Source organism: Rhinoderma darwinii, chromosome 5 (assembly GCF_050947455.1).
Source record: "Rhinoderma darwinii isolate aRhiDar2 chromosome 5, aRhiDar2.hap1, whole genome shotgun sequence".
NCBI lineage: Eukaryota > Metazoa > Chordata > Amphibia > Anura > Rhinodermatidae > Rhinoderma > Rhinoderma darwinii.
Window position 1 is genome coordinate 330698776 of NC_134691.1, and position 21278 is coordinate 330720053.

The 21278-nt window shown below is 39.8% G+C and overlaps 1 protein-coding gene across 2 annotated transcripts in view; it reads left to right on the top strand.

Annotated features, from left to right (window-relative positions):
* PPP1R9A (protein phosphatase 1 regulatory subunit 9A) overlaps window positions 1-21278 on the top strand; it is a 187466-nt gene that overhangs the window by 126141 nt on the left and 40047 nt on the right. For both annotated transcript variants that reach the window (XM_075827733.1, XM_075827734.1), the window contains exons 5-7: window positions 2661-2765; window positions 10344-10479; window positions 17628-17780. In XM_075827733.1, the coding sequence (XP_075683848.1) occupies window positions 2661-2765; window positions 10344-10479; window positions 17628-17780 (394 nt within the window). The remainder of the gene's footprint in view (window positions 1-2660; window positions 2766-10343; window positions 10480-17627; window positions 17781-21278) is intronic.

Here is a 21278-nt window from a genome sequence, read left to right on the forward strand (position 1 = left end):
TCTAAGAGTAAAGTATTAACCTCTGGTGATTCAGACATTACCTCTGTGTCCCCTTGTAATATAGTGATGCATTGTCCATCCTTGGCAGCCTAGTGGCTTACTAAGCATTTCCTTGTGATATGATGAGACAAGGCCCATCCGAAGTGGTCCATTGTTTCACAGTGCAGTACTGGGGGATCTGGTGGTGCACTGTTTATTATAGGGGGTCTCACAGGAGCTGGTTGCATTAATCTTCTTTTCCTGTACCAGTGCTTGATGTGGGGGACTGATGCAGGAGATGGAGCGCTGAGCTGCTGTCAGTGACTAGGAGGTGGCTTTCATAGTTTGGACATACTTCAGGTCAGATAGTGAGGTTTTAATCTGTAAATTAGGAGGCTGTGCCGTACAATGCTATGCGCTAACCATTCTCTGCCGCCCACATGATCAACACTCTCTGCCCATGAAAGACTCTGTGCTGCTGTGAACATTTAAATAATCTAATTGCCTCGGGGTCATAGACTTTTACATTTAATAAGTGGTCTAGCAGTGAACTAGTGTATATAATACATCATTAGTAAACCAACAGACGTTCTTATGTCACAAGTCACAGATTCATTAATGGACGATTCTATTCCAGGACTAACAGCCAAATGGAACAAAGAGAATACTGCAAAAATGTCAGCGTTTTCTGTGGCTGTGATTTATATGAAAAAAGTTCACCAAAACAAGGTTTCTGAATGTTGTCTGATCTAGAGAACTACTCTGTAGGTACCAAGGCATTAGGACTACAGGAAAGTGTCTGTCCCCCTGCTGTTACCCCAAGCAATCATCTGTAATGTGTGGGAAAAACTGGCATTAAGTGTTTCATTTCCCTGCAGTGCCACCACAGGGCAAATTAAGTATTACACAGTGTCCATTCATATCAAGTGTTGTCTCTACAATGCAGGACAGGACAAGTCCTCCAGGACGAGAGACGCTCTTTGTAACCGCGCTCCACTCTGGCCAAGTGATGAGGATCCTGAACAGAAGACCGCCACTATTGACTCAGAATTCCCAAATAATGTATACCTGAATGTGTTTTCTAAATCAGACAACCCCTTCAAGCACTTGACATGAAAACATGAAACACAATCTTGGGCTGAAGTCAAGACCCAATTATAGTTTTACTCAATCTAAGGCGACCACTTTCCTGTGGGTCTATGACGTGGAGTCGGTGGTCTGTCTAGGAGGCAGCAATCTTCTCAGCGCATATTTCTATAGAGAATTGGAATGATGCCTTGAATACAAAACAGATCAGATGTAGTAGTAGATCTAGTATTTGGGTATTATATTGCTGTATTGATTTTATTTTCTTGCCCATGTTACGAAATATTATAAGCAACGCCTCTTGGGTAAATGCGGCTCCATAAGTCTTTTTTTTGCTTTTTCTTCCTTTTGTATACTAGGCATAATGTGAATTAAATAGCATATGGGGTATGCTGACAGATCTCCTTAGGCTTTAGGTGGCATTGTTACTGTTCATATCCATCAGGGTCTTAGGACCCTCTTAAACAGGCTTATTTTTGCCAAACATAATAAAAAATATAAAGAGCAGCACCAGACGGAAATACGGGTCTTTTTTTGTCTATAAAACTATCCAAATAGAAAATTGTGATAGTAAACCTAAAATAATATTTATCTAAATAGCATCACACTGGGTGTTTTTTCATAAAATACTTAATTAGTTTCCATCCGGGATAATTTGTTCAATGTGTGACCTTCAACGATCCTGAGAATAAAGGGGCCATAGCGCTGCAATGAATAAACTGTAAATGTAAGAAAACTATGACATATTCACACATAAGTTACACACCCGCCGGTCAGCATGTCTGGCACTATTTTTTTGCTGCCCTCAGAAAAGAGGCTGACAGGTTCCCTTTAATTTCTTAATATATCTTTAAAGGGATTGGAGCTCCATTTTTTTGATGGAGCTCCAAATCTCCTGTATAGACATAGAGATAAATGATAAAATTTAGACTGTCTGCAGTTGCCACTAGAGGGAGCCACTTCGAAACTTTCTACAAAGTATTATTGAGTTCATTGTATAAACAGTATTCAGTAAGCACCTAAGCTTCCCCCTAGTTACAGCTTCAGGCAGACCGACTTGTATCATTTCACTCATATTGGCCAACTCTTCCGTAACGTCCAGAAGACACCCGGAAGAAAGGGAGCTGTATTGGACTCCCAGAAGCACTGGCAGATCTTCCGGCTGCCCCCACATACTCACCTCTCATTGTACCTGAGGTTCCCTCCGCTCCCAGGCGCCGCTCCAAACAACAACCTAATGCCAAGCAGTTGTCTGTGGCGGCACCTGAGGGCGTGTCCTATATAAATGGGCGGTCTAAAGGAAGAAATGTTGCCGCTATTTATTCCCTCCTTTCGAGATTCCCTAAACTTCTTCACCTACTTTTCAAAAGTTGCCAAGTATGACTTAACTCCATGTTTATGCAGGAGATTTGGAGCTCTGTATCAGAAAATTTGAGCTCCGGGACCTATGAAGATATTTAAGAATAAAAAATGATGTTCAAGGTCGGAGATTCAATTCAAAGACACATGGCACTTCTATTACTTCTAGTTTATTATTTGGCTTTTTTTTAACCTGTTTTTTTAATATATTATTGTCTATTTTTGTATATTTACAGGATCCTTGTCAACGACCAGATCTTAGAAGTAGATGGGATTAGTCTGGTTGGCGTCACCCAAAATTTTGCAGCCACTGTTCTCCGAAACACCAAAGGAAAAGTCAGGTAATCATTTTATTGTGTAGTTCTTCTGCCATTTTTAGAGTTTTCTTTACGGCACGATTATATGCCTCTTGTATGAATACAAAAGCAGCTATTAATTTTTAGGGGGCTCTTCTCCAAGTAGAAGGGCATCAAAAGTGAAGAGGGAAGGGGCGTTTACTGCTTATGATTTTGTATGTAGTACGACCCATTCCAACTACATCTGGCACTAATAACTTGTAAATGATCCAAACTGATCGGTCTCAATTGACGATAATCACTGCCATAGTGATTAAAATGGATCTGACGTTCTAATTTTTGTGTGGTCAAACAGGCCCCCATGGCGGTAACCATCACAGTGTTCTCCAGATGTTAGCATCTCAGACTCTGCTTAATGTTACAAAGGAATTGCTCGTTCAAAGAGGTTCCCTTTTTTGGACAATCCCTATTTTTTAGCAGGGCCCCGATGATAAGCATCCCATCGATATGACCTCTAGTGATTATCTGTGATCTGTGCAAGAACACGACAGCAAGTGCATGATTTCCCTACAGTGCCACCAATGGAGAAATGCAGCATTACACAGTGCTCATTAAAACCAATACAAATCTTGGGATCTATTCACACTTGCGTAAGTTCTTTTCCATCAGGTTTCCATAACTTTTTTTAAAATCAGAATAGCCTAGCATGCTGCACTATTCTAGCGCTATCTTGTCTGGTAAAATTGACGCATTCAATGACAGAAAGCTGACAGACCCCGTTGTAGTCAGTGGGGTTCGTTAGGCACTGTTGGTGACGGATCTGGTCCTGCTGTTATTTTCGCCTTATGCTTTGTACACATTTGCGCTGGAGGCTCCGTGAATAGGGCACAAGTGATATTCATTGTGCCACCGATCTGGCACTGTGCTGTGGCTTCCATTAGAAGCCACGGCGTAGATGTGAACAGAGGCTTACCATGTTGGTGCTCTGAAAGTTGAGGGATAGTCTTGAAGAAGTTCATGGCATGGATTGGCAGATCTATGGACAGTGAAAAGACTGGTGATGTCAGGATAACCCGAACGATTACATGCTCAGCTTTTTGACCTGAGAAAGATATCATGACCACACGACACAAAAGGTGAGGGCTTAGTGCCAGCCTGCTGACATTAAATTTGATTTGTCAACTTGCTATGTTTGTGAGAGATAGCAAAGATCTAAAGAAAGAACCTTGTGAGATCCTTAGTGAAGTGGCTCCATCATTACAATGTGAAACAATAGAACTTATTTAAGCAGCGATGTGGGAGGATTTTCCTTTTTTTGCAGACTATGCACAAATGTTGTTTTGCACTGGAAGATTTTTGCTGAGTAAAGTACATTACAGTACAAATCTTCAATCAAAAAGCTGGAACATCATGTCAATTCCTAGTACGAGAAACAGGAAATATAGGAGGAAAGTAGTCGCATATCCAGTGCATTCTCCAGAGATTACTATTTGCACAAATGTGTTAGTGATACAATGAAATCGGGCGAGCACTATGAGCTTATTACAGTAGATGTGTCACATCACACTAACTTTAGGTATCAGTGATTTCCCAGGAGAAGATTTTGTAGTAACCTGTCCAATATGGAGGACATATCTCAGGTAACTTAAGGGAGTTTTACACTGGGCGATTACCGGGCAGACAAGCGTTCATATAACACTCGTTCCTGATAATTGTCCTGTGTAAACAGGGCAGCGATCAGCAGATGATCGAGCAAACGCTCGATCATCTACTGATCGTATCATTTTAATAAAGACAAATATTATCCTCGGCAGCACATCTTGGTGTGTAAACAGAGAGACGTCCTGCCGACATGATAATAATGTATGGGGACGAGCGATCGGAGTGATGACCTCTCGTCACCATCCATATCTCCTTGTGATAGGAGCAAACGAACGTTGATCAACGATGTCTCGCTGATCGGCGCTCGCTGCATCTGCCGATTATCGGCCGGTGTAATAGGGGTTTTACCGTCTCATGGTGAAGATACCTCTGGTAACTGTCTCTCTCATGGTAGAGCTACACAGGGGAATTTATCAACCTGAAAAATAGCAAAAAGGTCCAAATGTCGCAATTTATATGAGTGGTTTTGGAGAGAGTGATGGGGCTCCCTCTCTCACCCCACCGGCACCCTGCTTATGATCACAGAGTGCCGGTGTCTTCTTTGGCAGCCGGGGGGCCTAATAAGTGAAGTGAAGTCCCCTGGTGGGACTATTAAAAAAGTTGAATAAAATTAACTTAAAAAATAATAAGCGAAAAAAAAATGAAAAACCCTCTTTTTCCCCTACAAAATGCTTTATTATTAAAAAAAAAAGTAAAAAAGTTTTACAAAATTGGTATCGCCGCGTCCGTAATGACCCCAACTATAAAGTAATTACAGTATTTAAAGAGGCTCTGTCACCAGATTTTGCAACCCCTATCTGCTATTGCAGCAGATAGGCGCTGCAATGTAGATTACAGTAACGTTTTTATTTTTAAAAAACGAGCATTTTTGGCCAAGTTATGACCATTTTTGTATTTATGCAAATGAGGCTTGCAAAAGTCCAAGTTAGTGTGTTTAAAGTAAAAGTCCAAGTGGGCGTGTATTATGTGCGTACATCGGGGCGTGTTTACTACTTTTACTAGCTGGCCGTTCTGATGAGAAGTATCATCCACTTCTCTTCAGAACGCCCAGCTTCTGGCAGTGCAGACACAGCCGTGTTCTCGAGAGATCACGCTGTGTCGTCACTCACAGGTCCTGCATCGTGTCAGACGAGCGAGGACACATCGGCACCAGAGGCTTCAGTTGATTCTGCAGCAGCATCAGCGTTTGCAGGTAAGTCGATGTAGCTACTTACCTGCAAACGCTGATGCTGCTGCAGAATCAACTGTAGCCTCTGGTGCCGATGTGGCCGACACGATGCAGGACCTGTGAGTGACGTCACAGCGTGATCTCTCGAGAACACGGCTGTGTCTGCACTGCCAGAAGCTGGGCGTTCTGAAGAGAAGTGGATGATACTTCTCGTCAGAACGCCCAGCTAGTAAAAGTAGTAAAAACGCCCCGATGTACGCACATAATACACGCCCACTTGGACTTTTGCAAGCCTCATTTGCATAAATACAAAAATGGTCATAACTTGGCCAAAAATGCTCGTTTTTTAAATATAAAAACGTTACTGTAATCTACATTGCAGCGCCGATCTGCTGCAATAGGAGATAGGGGTTGCAAAATCTGGTGACAGAGCCTCTTTAACCTGCATGGTGAACGCCGTTAAAAAAATAAAATAAAAAAACAATGCAAAAATTGCTGTTTCCTGTGAATCCTGCCTTAAAAAAATGTGATAAAAAGTGATCAAAAAGTCACATCTACTCCAAAATGGTACTGATAGAAACTATAAGTGGTCCTGCAAAAAAAAAAAACCCTCATACAGCTGCATTGGCAGAAAAATAAAAAAGTTATGGCTCTTGAAATGTGAAGACAGAAAAACATATAACTTTGAAAAAAACCTGTTTTTACGGTGTAAAAGTAGTAAAACATACAAAATCAATATAAATTTGGTATCGTTGCAATCGTAACAACCCGCTGAATAAAGTTATTGTGTTATTTATATAACACGGTAAACGGCGTAAATTTAGGATGCAAAAAAGTGTGGCGAAATTGCTGGTTTTTTTCTATTCCCCTCTTAAAAAAAGGTAATAAAAGTTAATCAATAAATTATTTGTACTCCAAAATGGTGCTATTATAAAATTACAACTTGTCCCGCAAAAAACAAGACCTTATACAGCTATGTCGACGCAAAAATAAAAAAGTTATAGCTCTTTGAATGAGACGATGGAAAAAGTAAAAAAATAGCTTGGTCATTAAGGGGTTAAAGAGGCTCTATCACCAGTTTAATACTTCCCTATCTCCTACATAATCTAATAAACGTTTTGATGCTGATAACTACCGGGTTTTTTATTTTTGTTTTTTTTAACGTTTATTATTTACAAAGTTCTGATGATTTTTAAATTTATGCAGATTTTTTTGTAAATGCCGAACTGGGCTTTTTTTTTTTTTTCGTTTCACCAAGTTGGCGTTGTAAGGAAAAGTGTGTATGACGCTGACCAATCAGCGTCATACACTTCTCTTTATTCATGCACAGCTTTAGTCACAGCCCAGCGTGATCTCGCGAGATCACGCTGTGACGTCACTCTCCCGCAGACATCGCCTCCAGCCGTGCCAGGACGATTATCCTCCTCAGCAGCAGTCCTGGCACGGCTTGAGGTGATGTCTGGCCATTTTCCCGTCGCACCGGTGAAGGAACTGCGGGAGAGTGACATCACAGCGTCAGGAGGCTGAGCTGCGAGCTCCTTCATTATATCTGTGTGATATTTATGTGTCTACTCATCAGTAGTTAGTGACATAAGTTTCTGTGTCCCCTCTGTGGAGAACACTTGGTACAGTCCATAAATCTGGAAGTGAAGAGGCTGACTCTTATCTACATTAACTGCTGTAGATTTTATCAGGTCAGGGAGACGTCACATGACCCAAATGAAGAGAAGAATTCAGATAGAAAGGAATAACTAAATAATGTAATACTGGCTGAGTATATATATTGGGAGAAAAGATACCTAATGATAGAAAAAAAACTGGAGTGCTCCTTTAAGTAAATAAAACCGTTACTCGAGTGCCATTTAAAGCGTCTCTGTCACCACATTATAAGTGGCTTATATTGTACATAATGTGATCGGCGCTGTAATGTAGATCACAGCAGTGTTTTTTATTTAGAAAAACGATCATTTTTGACGGAGTTATGACCTATTTTAGCTTTATGCTAATGAGTTTCTTAATGAACAACTGGGCGTGTTTTACTTTTTGGCCAAGTGGGCGTTGTGGAAAGGAGTGTATGATGCTGACCAATCAGTGACCAATCAGCATCATACTCTTCTCTCCATTCATTTACACAGCACATAGTGATATAGCTATATCACTATGTGCAGCCACATAAACACACTATAACATTACTGCAGTGTCCTGACAATGAATGTACATTACCTCCAGCCAGGACGTGATGTCTATTCACAATCCTGACACTTCGCTAATACAATCTCGACACTACAGCACAGCAAGCGTAATCTCGTTTGAAATGACCGTTTACAGCGTAATCTCGCGAGATTACGCTTCCTGTGCTGTAGTGTCGGGAATAAGTAAGAAAATGTTCTAATCTACATTGATCTAATATAACAAAAAGTATACGTTTTTTTTGTTTTTTTTTTACTCTCATGGGATTTGCCCCCTCAGGAATTATTGAACCAGCGCACCTATGGTGGACCGCAAATTAGTGACTTATGATATAGAGGGATATTACTGCAAACGCTTCCTACTACTCAAGCTGCTTCCAGCCAAGGGAGCTGTGATAATTGTGTCCTGGCCAAGGCGGCACATACACTGGACGGATATCAGGGCCGCGTTGTCTCTCGGAAACACATTGACTGAGTTACAATCTTGAGTTTTATATTCTGATAATTGTAATATATCTATTCATATCTTAATGGAAAGTTTCAGCACCTGCTAGATTTGTCACTGACCCTACGGGGGAATCGATTCTTTTTAAGTAAGGTGATTTTTTCCAATTAGGGAGTATTCCAGCTGAATGCCAATTATCTTAATTAGCAATTTAGGCGGTGAGGGAGCTTTATGACCCATGGGTGTAATGTGATTTAGTGGCACATTCTCGTCTATAAGTGCTTTTCGTTTTTTATATGTGTAATGCAAATTAATCACTTACTGGCTTCAGATGAGCTACGTCTATGTCTGTCCTTCAAGAGCCCGATTACATTCTGCAATATTAGGCATGAAATCTCACATTGCTTACCCAAGTCTGATCATTACATAGTGTTTCTCTTCACATTTCAGTGTTGGAAAGACTGTGTATTCCTGTGCCTCAAAAGCTGCAGAGTAGTTATATTCTTGTATATAGGAGCAGTATTATAGTAGTTATATTCTTGTATATAGGGCAGTATTATAGTAGTTATATTCTTGTATATAGGGCAGTATTATAGTAGTTATATTCTTGTACATAGGGGGCAGTATTATAGTAGTTATATTCTTGAATATAGGAGCAGTATTATAGTAGTTATATTCTTGTATATAGGAGCAGTATTATAGTAGTTATATTCTTGTATATAGGGGGCAGTATTATAGTAGTTATATTCTTGTATATAGGGGCAGTATTATAGTAGTTATATTCTTGTAGATAGGGGGCAGTATTATAGTAGTTATATTCTTGTATATAGGAGCAGTATTATAGTAGTAATACTCTTGTATATAGGGGGCAGTATTATAGTAGTTATATTCTTGTATATAGGAGGCAGTATTATAGTAGTTATATTCTTGTATATAGGGGGCAGTATTATAGTAGTTATATTCTTGTATATAGGGGCAGTATTATAGTAGTTATATTCTTGTATATAGGTGCAGTATTATAGTAGTTATATTCTTGTAGATAGGGGGCAGTATTATAGTAGTTATATTCTTGTATATAGGAGCAGTATTATAGTAGTAATACTCTTGTATATAGGGGGCAGTATTATAGTAGTTATATTCTTGTATATAGGAGGCAGTATTATAGTAGTTATATTCTTGTATATAGGGGGCAGTATTATAGTAGTTATATTCTTGTATATAGGGGCAGTATTATAGTAGTTATATTCTTGTATATAGGGGCAGTATTATAGTAGTTATATTCTTGTATATAGGGGCAGTATTATAGTAGTTATATTCTTGTATATAGGGAGCAGTAATATAGTAGTTATATTCTTGTCTATAGGAGTAGTATTATAGTAGATATATTATTGTACATAGGGGGCAGTAGTATAGTAGTTATATTCTTGTATATACGGGCAGCATTATAGTAGTTATATTCTTGTATATAGGGGGCAGTATTATAGTAGTTATATTCTTGTATATACGGGCAGCATTATAGTAGTTATATTCTTGTATATAGGGGGCAGTATTATAGTAGTTATATTCTTGTATATAGGGGCAGTATTATAGTAGTTATATTCTTGTATATAGGGAGCAGTATTATAGTAGTTATTCTTGTATATAGAGGCAGTATTATAGTAGTTATATTCTTGTATATAGGGCAGTATTATAGTAGTTATATTCTTGTATATAGGGGGCAGTATTATAGTAGTTATACTCTTGTATATAGGGGGCAGTATTATAGTAGTTATATTCTTGTATATAGGGGGCAGTATTATAGTAGTTATATTCTTGTATATAGGGGCAGTATTATAGTAGTTATATTCTTGTATATAGGGGCAGTATTATAGTAGTTATACTCTTGTATATAGCGGGCAGTATTATAGTAGTTATATTCATGTACATAGGGGGCAGTATTATAGTAGTTATATTCTTGTATATAGGAGGCAGTATAATAGTAGTTATATTCTTGTACATAGGGGCAGTATTATAGTAGTTATATTCTTGTACATATGGGCAGTATTATAGTAGTTATAGTCTTGTCCAGAAATGTATCACCAGTCGCTTAATAATTATGCATTTGTACAGAAGTTTTTGTTACTTTAAATACAAAATAACCTATTTTATTGACCGCACAGGTTTATTATAGGACGTGAGAAACCAGGACAGATGAGTGAAGTTGCTCAGTTGATCAGTCAAACGCTGGAGCAAGAGCGTCGTCAGAGGGAAATGCTTGAACAGCACTATGCACAATACGACGCGGACGATGATGAGGTAATATTGCTATTAACATGGGTTAATGTTATTGTTCCTCAAAAAATAATTGAGTTTTTGGGGATTTTCTAAATCACTAATATAACAGAGCCCCAAGTTTGTTACAATCCAGTTCACAATGCTGAGGGAGAAATGCCGCTAATTATACGTCAAAGTCGCCACCTTTGGGTCACCCACACCTGTTTTCATTAATGTTGATTACATATCTGCTCCATTAAGACACAACAAAGATCATCAGCAATGTCTATTGGAGTATAACATAGTCTGAAATGCATCTCCTAACTGCTCTGTACATTCCCCATAATTTACACTTTAGCTCGGCTTATTCAGATTGGCTCCTGTGTATAAACACAAGCCCATCACAAGCTGAAGTCAGTGCATGGAGAGCTGATTTGCTTCACAATTAGGATATAATTGTTATAAAATAATTAAACTAAACCACCAGCAGTCTTCTTAACGAACTATAACTAGAAGCAACTTTTTTTTTTTTTTCGTTTTTCATTCGAATATTTCTTGTATCCTGTTGTTTAGAGGTAATTCATGGAGACGTTCATTTATAGACGTGGACTGTGCAAAGAATGGTTATAAGGAAATTGTTTTATAAGCTGTTATCACTGGGATTCAACTTTTTAAATCTTTGTTGAAATGTATTCCTTAAGGCCCACGACCGTAAAAGCGCCCGTAATTACGGGCCCATTCAGTTCTATTGGCCGTGGACACCTTTCCGTATGTCCGGACCGTAGAACTGTGCCAGGAATTATGGAACATGTCAGTTTTTTCGTGTTTTGCGGGCCGTGCTTCCATACTTATGGGAGCACGGCCCGAAAAATATGGGTGGCCGTCAGCAGCCGGCCGTGCCCGCAGTAGCGGGATGAGATTGCGGGCACAGCCGTGTACATGGGGCCTAAGATCTCATGCACACGGCCGTATTACAGGTCTGTGTTGTTCTGATCCATAATACGGTGCCAACAGACCATAATGGGTCCCTACTGTACTACTGCATTGTGCAATTTATTATTTTCTATAAGCATTGCTTTTTTTTTTTTTTTTGCTCTTTTCACTTATTTTCTTTCACTTGGAAAACCATAGACAAGCTGGCTAGCTGCTGTTGACTGATCTTATAATGGCTTATGTGAACACGCGGTACAGTCAGACTTATAAACCGTTTACTTTGGGTATCCGCATGTTAATGGTACCAGGGTTGTGTGGTTATTAGGGTGTTCATGACCCACTGCCTGTTCACAGCAGGTCACCATTATTTACTCATAGTACTAAATAGAGAGACATTGTTAGGCCTTGAAAAACAGCCGTTTTCAAATCCGAGTTGCACCCGTGCGGGTCCCGTTTTCATGGATCCCCTTAGACTTGTGTCTATCAAATGGATCTGTGAAAACGGAAGAAAATAGGACAGGTTCTATTTTTGAATGGACCCTTCACACCATTGAAATACATGCGTCCGTGTGACGGATTTATCGTTTATGTGAATGAGCCCTTAGAATATGAAATCAGCTGACAGCAGCTTGTTGATGGTTTCCAGCTACAGACTGATTTTTTTTTTTATGTAGATTAGTAACACCCTGAAAAATAAATAGAAACAGCAAAAAAGTCAATGAAGATACATGATTGTATATGACTGTACAGCCGGGATGGAGCGCCACGTTATCTCTATTCACGCAGTGCGGACACAGTACAGAATAGCGGAGCACATTTACAGCTCTGTTACATTTTATCTGTTTTATTTATTAAGCATTTTCATTTTTGTACGGTTCTGGCCGAGGTCCAGACTTGAAACAGCATGAACTGCTTCTGAACTGGCACCAGCTGGGACGCAGCCCGGACTATTAATATTGTCCCTGCATTTCTCTCATATCTTTTCCGCTGATGAAGATTCTATTTTGTTTGACAAATTTGACCCTTTATCTTAATGTGTTTTGTGTTTCCTGCTCCGTCTTCTGGATTATAGAGGGGCTGTTATGGAAAGCTGGCCATAGACTTGAGATTTCTGTTGGGATCTATCAATAAGTTCATGTCTATGTGGACAGTCCAACAATTCGGAACTGATTGCATTTTTTTAAAGGGACTGTCCAGGAGTAGATTAAAGGGTCTTTTAGAAACAGCGCCACATCTTTCCACAGGCTGCTTCTAGTATTGCAGTTCATCCTCATTAAAGTTAATGGAAAACACAACCAATAGTCAGAAAAAAAACTAATCCTTTTTTTCTATTCCGGGACAATCCTTTAAATATCCGAACCTTTGAGTTAAGAATCAGCAGAGGTGTCTAGCTAGCAGCTTAAAGAAAAATTATGTCTGAACGGCTCAGCCACAATGGCCTCTCTAGTTGGGGGAAGACCGTTGTCATCTGGACATTTGACCAGCTTTCAAATGCCCGATGTGAATGCCGCTGATCTCCTTCCAGCGTCACAACTGATGCATCAGATGCCAAAACTGCTCCATAGGATCAGTTTAGAAAACCAGTAAGTAAACCGGATCTCCGGACTTACGTGAAGGAGAACCATTTTCTTTAAAATGTTATACAAAATAGGGAAAGTGCCTAAGACTAAAGAGATAAGAAGAATGAAAAATAATACAAAAAAATATATTATTATATTATAAAATATTGACAATACCACAACTCGTTGCTCTTATGATGGACCTGCGTCTTTTTTCAACCTATGTAACATGTGAACCACCAATTCAGCAATTCACGGACCCGATTCACCCACTAAAGTTTATGGATCCGTGAAAACTGTCGGGTGCCACTCGGTTGCCATCAATAACGGCACTCGGTCGTGTGCAAGAGGGCTTATAGTTTACAGCGACCTGGCAGCGACATTGTATACGTACCTGCTGCACCCCGGGCCGCTGCGCTCTTGTGCAGATTTCTTGAGCGATTGTTTTTCTGCACACAGAATGACCTGGATGTATCGTCTCCAAATACCACCCCAGGGAATACTCCCCGAGCTGCTCTGACTCTAATTTCACTCGGATCAGCCACCTCGGCTTCCATAAAAACAGACTATTAAATCTCTGGAGTGCGTCACTAATATAAATAGTGGTATTAAAGATTTCCTGCAGCAGATAATCCAATTACCCAGCAGCAGTGCATGGAATCTTAATGAGACAGGTGCTCGGGACCGCGGGATGCAGCAGATGAAATTCTGGCTATCGAGCAACCTGTTATTTCACAGACATTCGAGTCTTTAGTGTCTCCATTGCTTGACTATTCAATTCATCATCTAAATCTTCAATTAAAAGAGAAAAGCTGCTACATTGTAACATAATTTCGTTTTCATCCTTCAGCAGATCAAAAAGATGGGAGTTGTGGCATGACTTGTTTTTGTTGCTTTTTTTATTACATATTTTTATTACTATACCAGTACTACAGACAAAGTGACGAGGGTTGCACACGTTTCTAATGCAATCGGGTCCTCGGGCTTTAGGACCCTTCAGGTTCATAGAAACATCTACCTGATCTAAAGGCTGGTGGAAACCATTGACTGACACAGGAACCTCTTCGGGGCTCTATAGGGTGAGCTCCGGCTAGGCGCAGAGTCGAAACCAAAGTACTGTATTTACTCTTGTCCCGCTCAATTTGGATTGAACTTCACTAGTTGTGGTCCCTCGAATGGTCTCCTATTTGTCCAGATTGGTCCCAGACGAAGCTGGAGGATGGCAGGCAGAGTCTTTCCTAAAACGGGGCATCAGATTATAAGGCTGGAAAGAAATTAGAACAAGTCTCCAAAAGACTGGAGGCAGAATCAGCATAAAAAATTTGCTATCATACAGGCCAGATTGTAGTAGTGAGTAAATGGAATGAAGCGGGGATAGAAACGGGAAGTCAGTCAATTGGGACGCCAAGTTTTTACCAACATGGCCAGGCCGTACACTTCCTGTTTAAATAGCCCACATTGTCCGGCTCTTGGATGATGTCATACAAACTTTTTCATGAATATTTTTGAATGAATGTCCCAGTGAGGTGAAAGCTTCGGAGGCCTTAAGATGGTCATACGCTAGAGATTTTTTGGACAGCCAAAAAGACCAATTTCGAATATTTTCTGCCAGCACAAATGAGCGTGACAGACGCCGACCGATAACAGATATCTGTGGAAAACTTGATCTGACATGTTGGATTTTTTCCTTCGTTGTCGGGAGCAGTCAGAAAATTGTTCATACTGAATGACAGATCCCATTAATAAAAGGCAAGGCCAGGCCACAGATCAAGGCCGAGATTGATCAACAATTTCTCGTTTTAACTTATGGCGTTGGTGTCCAGAACGACAACTTTCACAGACCGACTGTGATCAGCAAGTTGTTTAGAAAACGGCTGTCTGAAATCACTAAAGTATGGCAGCTTTACAGATGATAAACCCTCTTGACAGCAACAGCAGTACTATAATTGACAAACTTTGAAGCCAGCTAGCCCATGTGAGTAGTCCGATACTTAATAGGTGACCACCAAATAGAACTTTTATAGACATCAATTGAATTTTTTTTTTTGAAGCTAGTGACGTCACAGAAATAACTCAGAGAAGAGCCTACGAGATTACTACGATCTAGTCACATCACTCAAGCAACTCAGAGAAGATTCTATGAATCTAATATCTAGTGACATCTCTAAGGTAACTCGGAAAGGAGCCTATCAGATTACTAAAATATAGTGACATCACTGATTTAAGAAAACCTACAATGTTATTAAGATCTAGTCACCATCCAATTAACTGAGAGATAAGATCACTAAAATCTATTGGCACTATTGATGTAACTCAGGATATTTAATATCAGATATACTAATATCTAGTGACATCACTGAAGTAAAGGCCCTTTCATACCGGCCGATTATCGGCCGGTTCAGCGTGCGACGATCAACGAGACATCGTAGATCGGCGCTAGTTTGCTCCTGTCACACAGAGCTATGGATGGGGTCGAACGCTCGTCCCCATACATTATTATTATGCTGGCAACGCATCTCCCTGTTTACACACCAAGATGTGCTGCCGACAACGATAATATTTTACTTTTTTAAAACTACGATCAGCAGATGATGGAGCGTTTGCATGATCATCTGCTGATCGCTGCCGTTAACACAGGGCAATTATCGGCAACGAGCGTTCTATGGCATCAATAAATCTAGTGACATCACTGATTAAACGCATAAGAGAGCCATTAAAGTAATTAAAATCTAGTGACATCAATGAAGGATTGCCTACGAAATTACTAAATCTAGTGACATCACTGATATGACTCAGAACATTGCCTATAAGATTACTAAGATCTAGTGATATCACTGATATGACGCAGAAGAGAGCCTATGAGATTACTAAAACCTAGTGACATCACTGATATGACAGAACAGAGCCTATGAGATTACTAAAACCTAGTGACATCACTGACATGATAGAACAGAGCCTATGAGATTACTAAAACCTAGTGACATCACTGATGTGACAGAACAGAGCCTATGAGATTACTAAAACCTAGTGACATCACTGATATGACAGAACAGAGCCTATGAGATTACTAAAACCTAGTGACATCACTGATATGACAGAACAGAGCCTATGAGATTACTAAAACCTAGTGACATCACTGATATGACAGAACAGAGCCTATGAGATTACTAAAACCTAGTGACATCACTGATATGACAGAACAGAGCCTATGAGATTACTAAAACCTAGTGACGTCACTTAAGTATCTCTCAGGAGAGCCTATCAGATTACTAAAATCGAGTAAATGCTGGAATCTGATTGGTTGTTTGTTTTTTTTTTATTATTTTACCTCTCTTACAGATCACATAGTAAACCCCAAACAGCAGAAAACAAATATTAGATATTATCCTCCTGCTGTACCGCAGTTTGCTGTTTTGTCAGCGTCCGTCAAGTTCCCCGTTTAGCTGTATTATAGCTGTCAGCATCTCGCAGGGTATGAGAAAAGTTCCTTTCATCTTTGGGAACAATTAGGACGTAAATTGCGCTCTGAATGTGTTTTCTTTGAGAGGCTCCGTGTTCTGTTCACCCACGTGTTCATTATTATTGGGTTGACATGCTTGTGACTGTGCACTGCAGAACTTTCTAATTCTGAGATAAAAGGACGCGGGTGCACTTATAAACGCAAAGTAGATGCTCTGCTGAAATATTAAAGAATTTGGGTTACAGAGAGGTGATTTAAAATTACGAGGAAATTTACTGCATTTATAGTAAATGTAGACAAATAGTTCCAAGCTGAAGCGGCATATTTACTAATTCCCACATATTTACAGAATATTCCCCTGTAAAGAAATCTTGAAAAGTTCTGCAACTTTCTAATAAACTTTTTGTTACAATTTCTTACCATTTTGAAGACTTCTGCTTGCTGTCAGTGAATGAAAACATTGTGTTTACATCCAGAAGCGGAACGCCTGTGCTCATCATGTCCTACTAACTCAGCTGCAGGGCTTAGTACAAACGAGAGCTCTGGTACATTGTAACAAGTCGTGCATTGATGTTAATTGGACAGGATCAGCTCGGGTTTTTGGCCACTGTTTGTATTCAACAATGTTTCCGTTCACTGACAGCATTTTATCCTAAAGTAATTGTCTACCCTGGAGCATCATTTTTGTATGTTTTTGATCTAAAAAAGTCCAAAATTCTGTTTTCAGTCCTTGGTATATTTATATAGTTGTCTGAGCAGAGCTCCATTTTTCTAACACAGAGCTCCAAATTTCCTGCATAGACATAAATTTAAAGGAACACTCCAGAAAAAACGTATACATTGTGTTATGCCTAGTGCAGGGCTTGACGGGGTGGTGCATGTCACAGGGATTCATATCTGTGTCATGCTCCATCAAGCACTGCGATAGACATAACATAATGTTTTAGTTTTGCCCAAATTGTACTTTCTAATGATATATATTTTGGCTGCTTCCAGCCACCACTAGGGGGAGCTTACTGTATACGACTTTTACATTGAACTCAATGATAAAAATGTATGCTCCCTCTAGTGGTGGCTGCAGGTATTTCGAATTTTATCATAAATCTATATCTATACAGGGGACATGGAGCTCCGCATAAAAAAGAAACTGAGCTCTAAACTGATGTAAAGATATCTTAAGAGTCTGATCTTTCCCTGTGAGACCACATATTTTTACAACGTTATGCTTCATCTCATAGACAGGGGAATATGCCACTGATGAGGAGGATGAAGACGTGGGCCCAGTCGTCCCGGGAAGAGAAATGGCCATTGAAGTTTTTGATCTTCCAGAAGGCGATGAAATGTTTTCTTCAGAACTGGATGCAACAAAACTGGCTCACAAGTTTAAAGAGGTAACGCAAACACTACATGTCCTAAATATTATCTATGAATTCAGCACCATGGCGCCATTTATTACTGACGTTTAAAGCGTATTTCCATCTTTGAACACTATTTTAGAGTATATATATATATTATATGGAGAAAAGTATTCAGTCCCATTCCCACAGGTTTATAATATCCGGCACTCGTCATACAGTCGCCTTTACGGACATCTGTCATATAACGGGTCGTTGTGAGAGACCACTGAATTCCAGCGCGGTCCTGTAATAGGACGCCACCGGTGTAACACGTCCGTTGTGGAAATTTCATCCTTCCTAGATATTCCGCCATGTAATGTTTAGGGGAGGAGGATAATTCTTTGGGGTTGTTTTTCAGGGGTCGACCCCTTATTTCCAGTGAAGGGAAATCTTAATACTTCAGCACACCAAGACATTTTGGACAATTGTAGTTTCCAACTTTGTAGGAAGAGTTTGGGGTTCGGCTCTTTTCTGTTACTCATGACTGCGCCCCAGTGCAGAAGATTCATAAAGACATGGTGGGGCGAGTTTGGGGTGAAAGAACTTGACCGGCCGCATCCCAACCCCATCCAACACCTTTATAATGAACTAGAACAGAGATTACCAGCCGGGCCCCCTCCCCCAACATCAGTGTCTGACCTCACAAATATTCTTCTGGATGAAGGGGCAAAAATTCCCACAGATGCCCGAAAATCTTGTAGAAAGCCGTCCGAGAAGAGTGGAAGATGTTTTACTGCAAAGGGGGGAAACCACTCCATATTAATGCCTGTGAATATAGAATGGGATGTCATAAAAGCTCCTGTAGATGGAATGTGTAGGTGTCTCAATACTTTTGTCCATCCAGTATATATATATATATATATATATATATATATATATATATATATATATATATATATATATATATAATCTACATAAAAAGATGATTAACTATGTAAATACATACATTACATTACTTCTCTTACTGTGTGCTGATCCTGAGATACGGACTTTATTGCACTTCAGAGCTTCATTTACAATTATACTGGTTGACATTGGAAACAGTCAGCAAGCCTGTTGTCAGTCACACCCCTAATAGCTTAGCTCCTATATTGCAGGGGGGCAGTTCATTTTTTCTACATCAGATGACTTTACAATATCGAGTGAATGATAGCCATGACTAAGAGCACTTGACGTGCTTGAAACGCGTAGGCTCACTATACCTACCGGTTGCTGCCTTGATACCAAGTCTGCCTGTTACCGAACTTTTATATGTTTTGATACTAAGAAATTTGGGAATACGTTCCTTTTTAAAACACTCCTCCAGCGCTGGATAAATTTTTTCTATTCTACTACTATCTACCGTGGACCGTTGCGGAGACCCGAGCGAAGCAGGAGTGTCAGGCGTTGGGCTGGTGAGCTGGAGGTTTCCTCCCCTTGTTCTACTTTCGATAAAGAGAACACTTCCCAGAATGAAAATTATCAGAGAAAGCTCTGTGCTGACTGTGAATCAGCAAAGAATGCTGGGAGATTTCAGCTCTGAAGCCTGCAGAATTGTGAATGCCGCTCTGGAGTAAAATACAGGATATAACCCAGGAACAGTATAAGATAAGTAATGTATTTATAAGGGGACTGAAAGTTTTCTGTAGATTAATTTAAAATTCTAACTTTGAGGTGTTGCTTGGTGGTGGACATACCCTTTAAAATTTTGGAAAGCCACCAATTCACTCTATCACTTTCAGCAGGTTCTGCCAATGAATAAATGTGTGTTGGGGGGGGGGGGGGAATAAATCAGCCATAATATATTTACATTTTTTTGGTAATCCCTCCACCCCTCACTGATCTTGGTGCTCCATAATTGTCTGGCAGTGACTAACCCAAGTCATTGGTACTGTACATGATATGGGAATCTGAGCTAGATGAAACCTGCAGGAGGAAACCATTAATGGTCAGCAGTTCTCTCATGTGGCCACCTTAAGACATTGGGACAAATTTATTCATACTGGCACTATCTAAAAATTTGAGCGAGAAGACACTCTTTGTAATGGATCGGTCCAGATGTGGAGACCTCCCACTATGTCCTAATAAGGCATATGGAAAGGGGCGAAACAAAGAGGTCAACAACCCCTTTAAGCCAGTCTTAATGGCACTATCACATGGATTACCAGCGATTGTAGGAGGACTCAAGGGAGCAACTATGGGGTGTGCAGAAGTAGCAGTCGCACCCAGGTCCTGGAGGCTGAGAGGTCCCGCAAGCCCCTATTCCGCGTAGGAACACCAGTATTATTAATGACACATGATAGGTGGGGGGCCCTGTGACAGATTTTACATTGGGCCCCAGAATCTTCACGTTACACCTCTGGGAAGACTATAACACATTAACCCCTTAAGGACTGAGCCATTCTTTTAATTTTTGTTTTTCGCTCCCCGCCTTCCAAGAGGCAGAACTTTTTTATTTTTCCGTCAGTAGAGCGGAGTGAGAGCTTTTTTTCACGGGAGGAGTTGTAGTTTCTATTGGCAGCATTTAAAGTATCACATAATGTACTGGGGAACAGGAAAAAATATTTGCGGGCTGAAATTGGAAAAAACTGTGATTCCTCCATTGTTTTTTGGCTTTGGTTTTTACGGCTTTCACCGTGCGGTAAAAACAACAACTTAACTTTATTTTGCCGCCCAATACAATTATGGTGATACAAATATAGTATTTAGTATTTTTTATATTTTACTACTTTTACAAAAAAATACTATTGTATAAAAAAAATTAATTGGTTTTGTGTTTCCACATTTGAGAGCTAAGGTGACCAAAAAACAGCGATTTTGGCGGTTTAATTTTTTTGTTTTTTACAGCGTTCACCGTGAAAGTTAAATAATGGTATATTGTAATAGTACAGACTTTTATAGACGTGGCGATACAAATTTAGTTTATTTTTTTTATTTTTTACATTACTTTAGAGGAACAATGGCAAAAAGTTTTTTTTTTTTAACGTTTCCATTTTTTTTTTTTAATTTTCACTACTAATAACTTTATTAAACTTTTTTTTTTTTTTTACACACTTTTTTGAACCAGCGATGAGCTGTCGAAGGAGGTGCCCCCTGTATTCAACGCCTCAGATGCTGCGGTCATAATTGACCGCAGCATTTGGGGGGGTTAAACGGCCAGTAACAGCGCGATCGCTGTTCCCGGACGTTAGTTCCGGGTGTCAGCTGTAATACACAGCTGACACCTGCTGAGTATGGCGCTCAGCCCGTGAGTGCCCTCCATACATCTCTGACACTTATTATGTACATGTACGGAATAATGCGTCAAGGGGTTAAACCAATGTCACTCCCACTTAAATGTCATATACGGTGGTCCGTCAAGTGACAATATTAATCCGTTCCGGGGCGACGATTGTAAGTTGAAAATATTGTAACTTGAGACCATAACTCTATGGAAAACTAGGAGTTGGTTCCAAAGCCCCCAAAATGTCAACCACAGATAAGAAAAAAAGACAATTAAGCAGATAACTAATA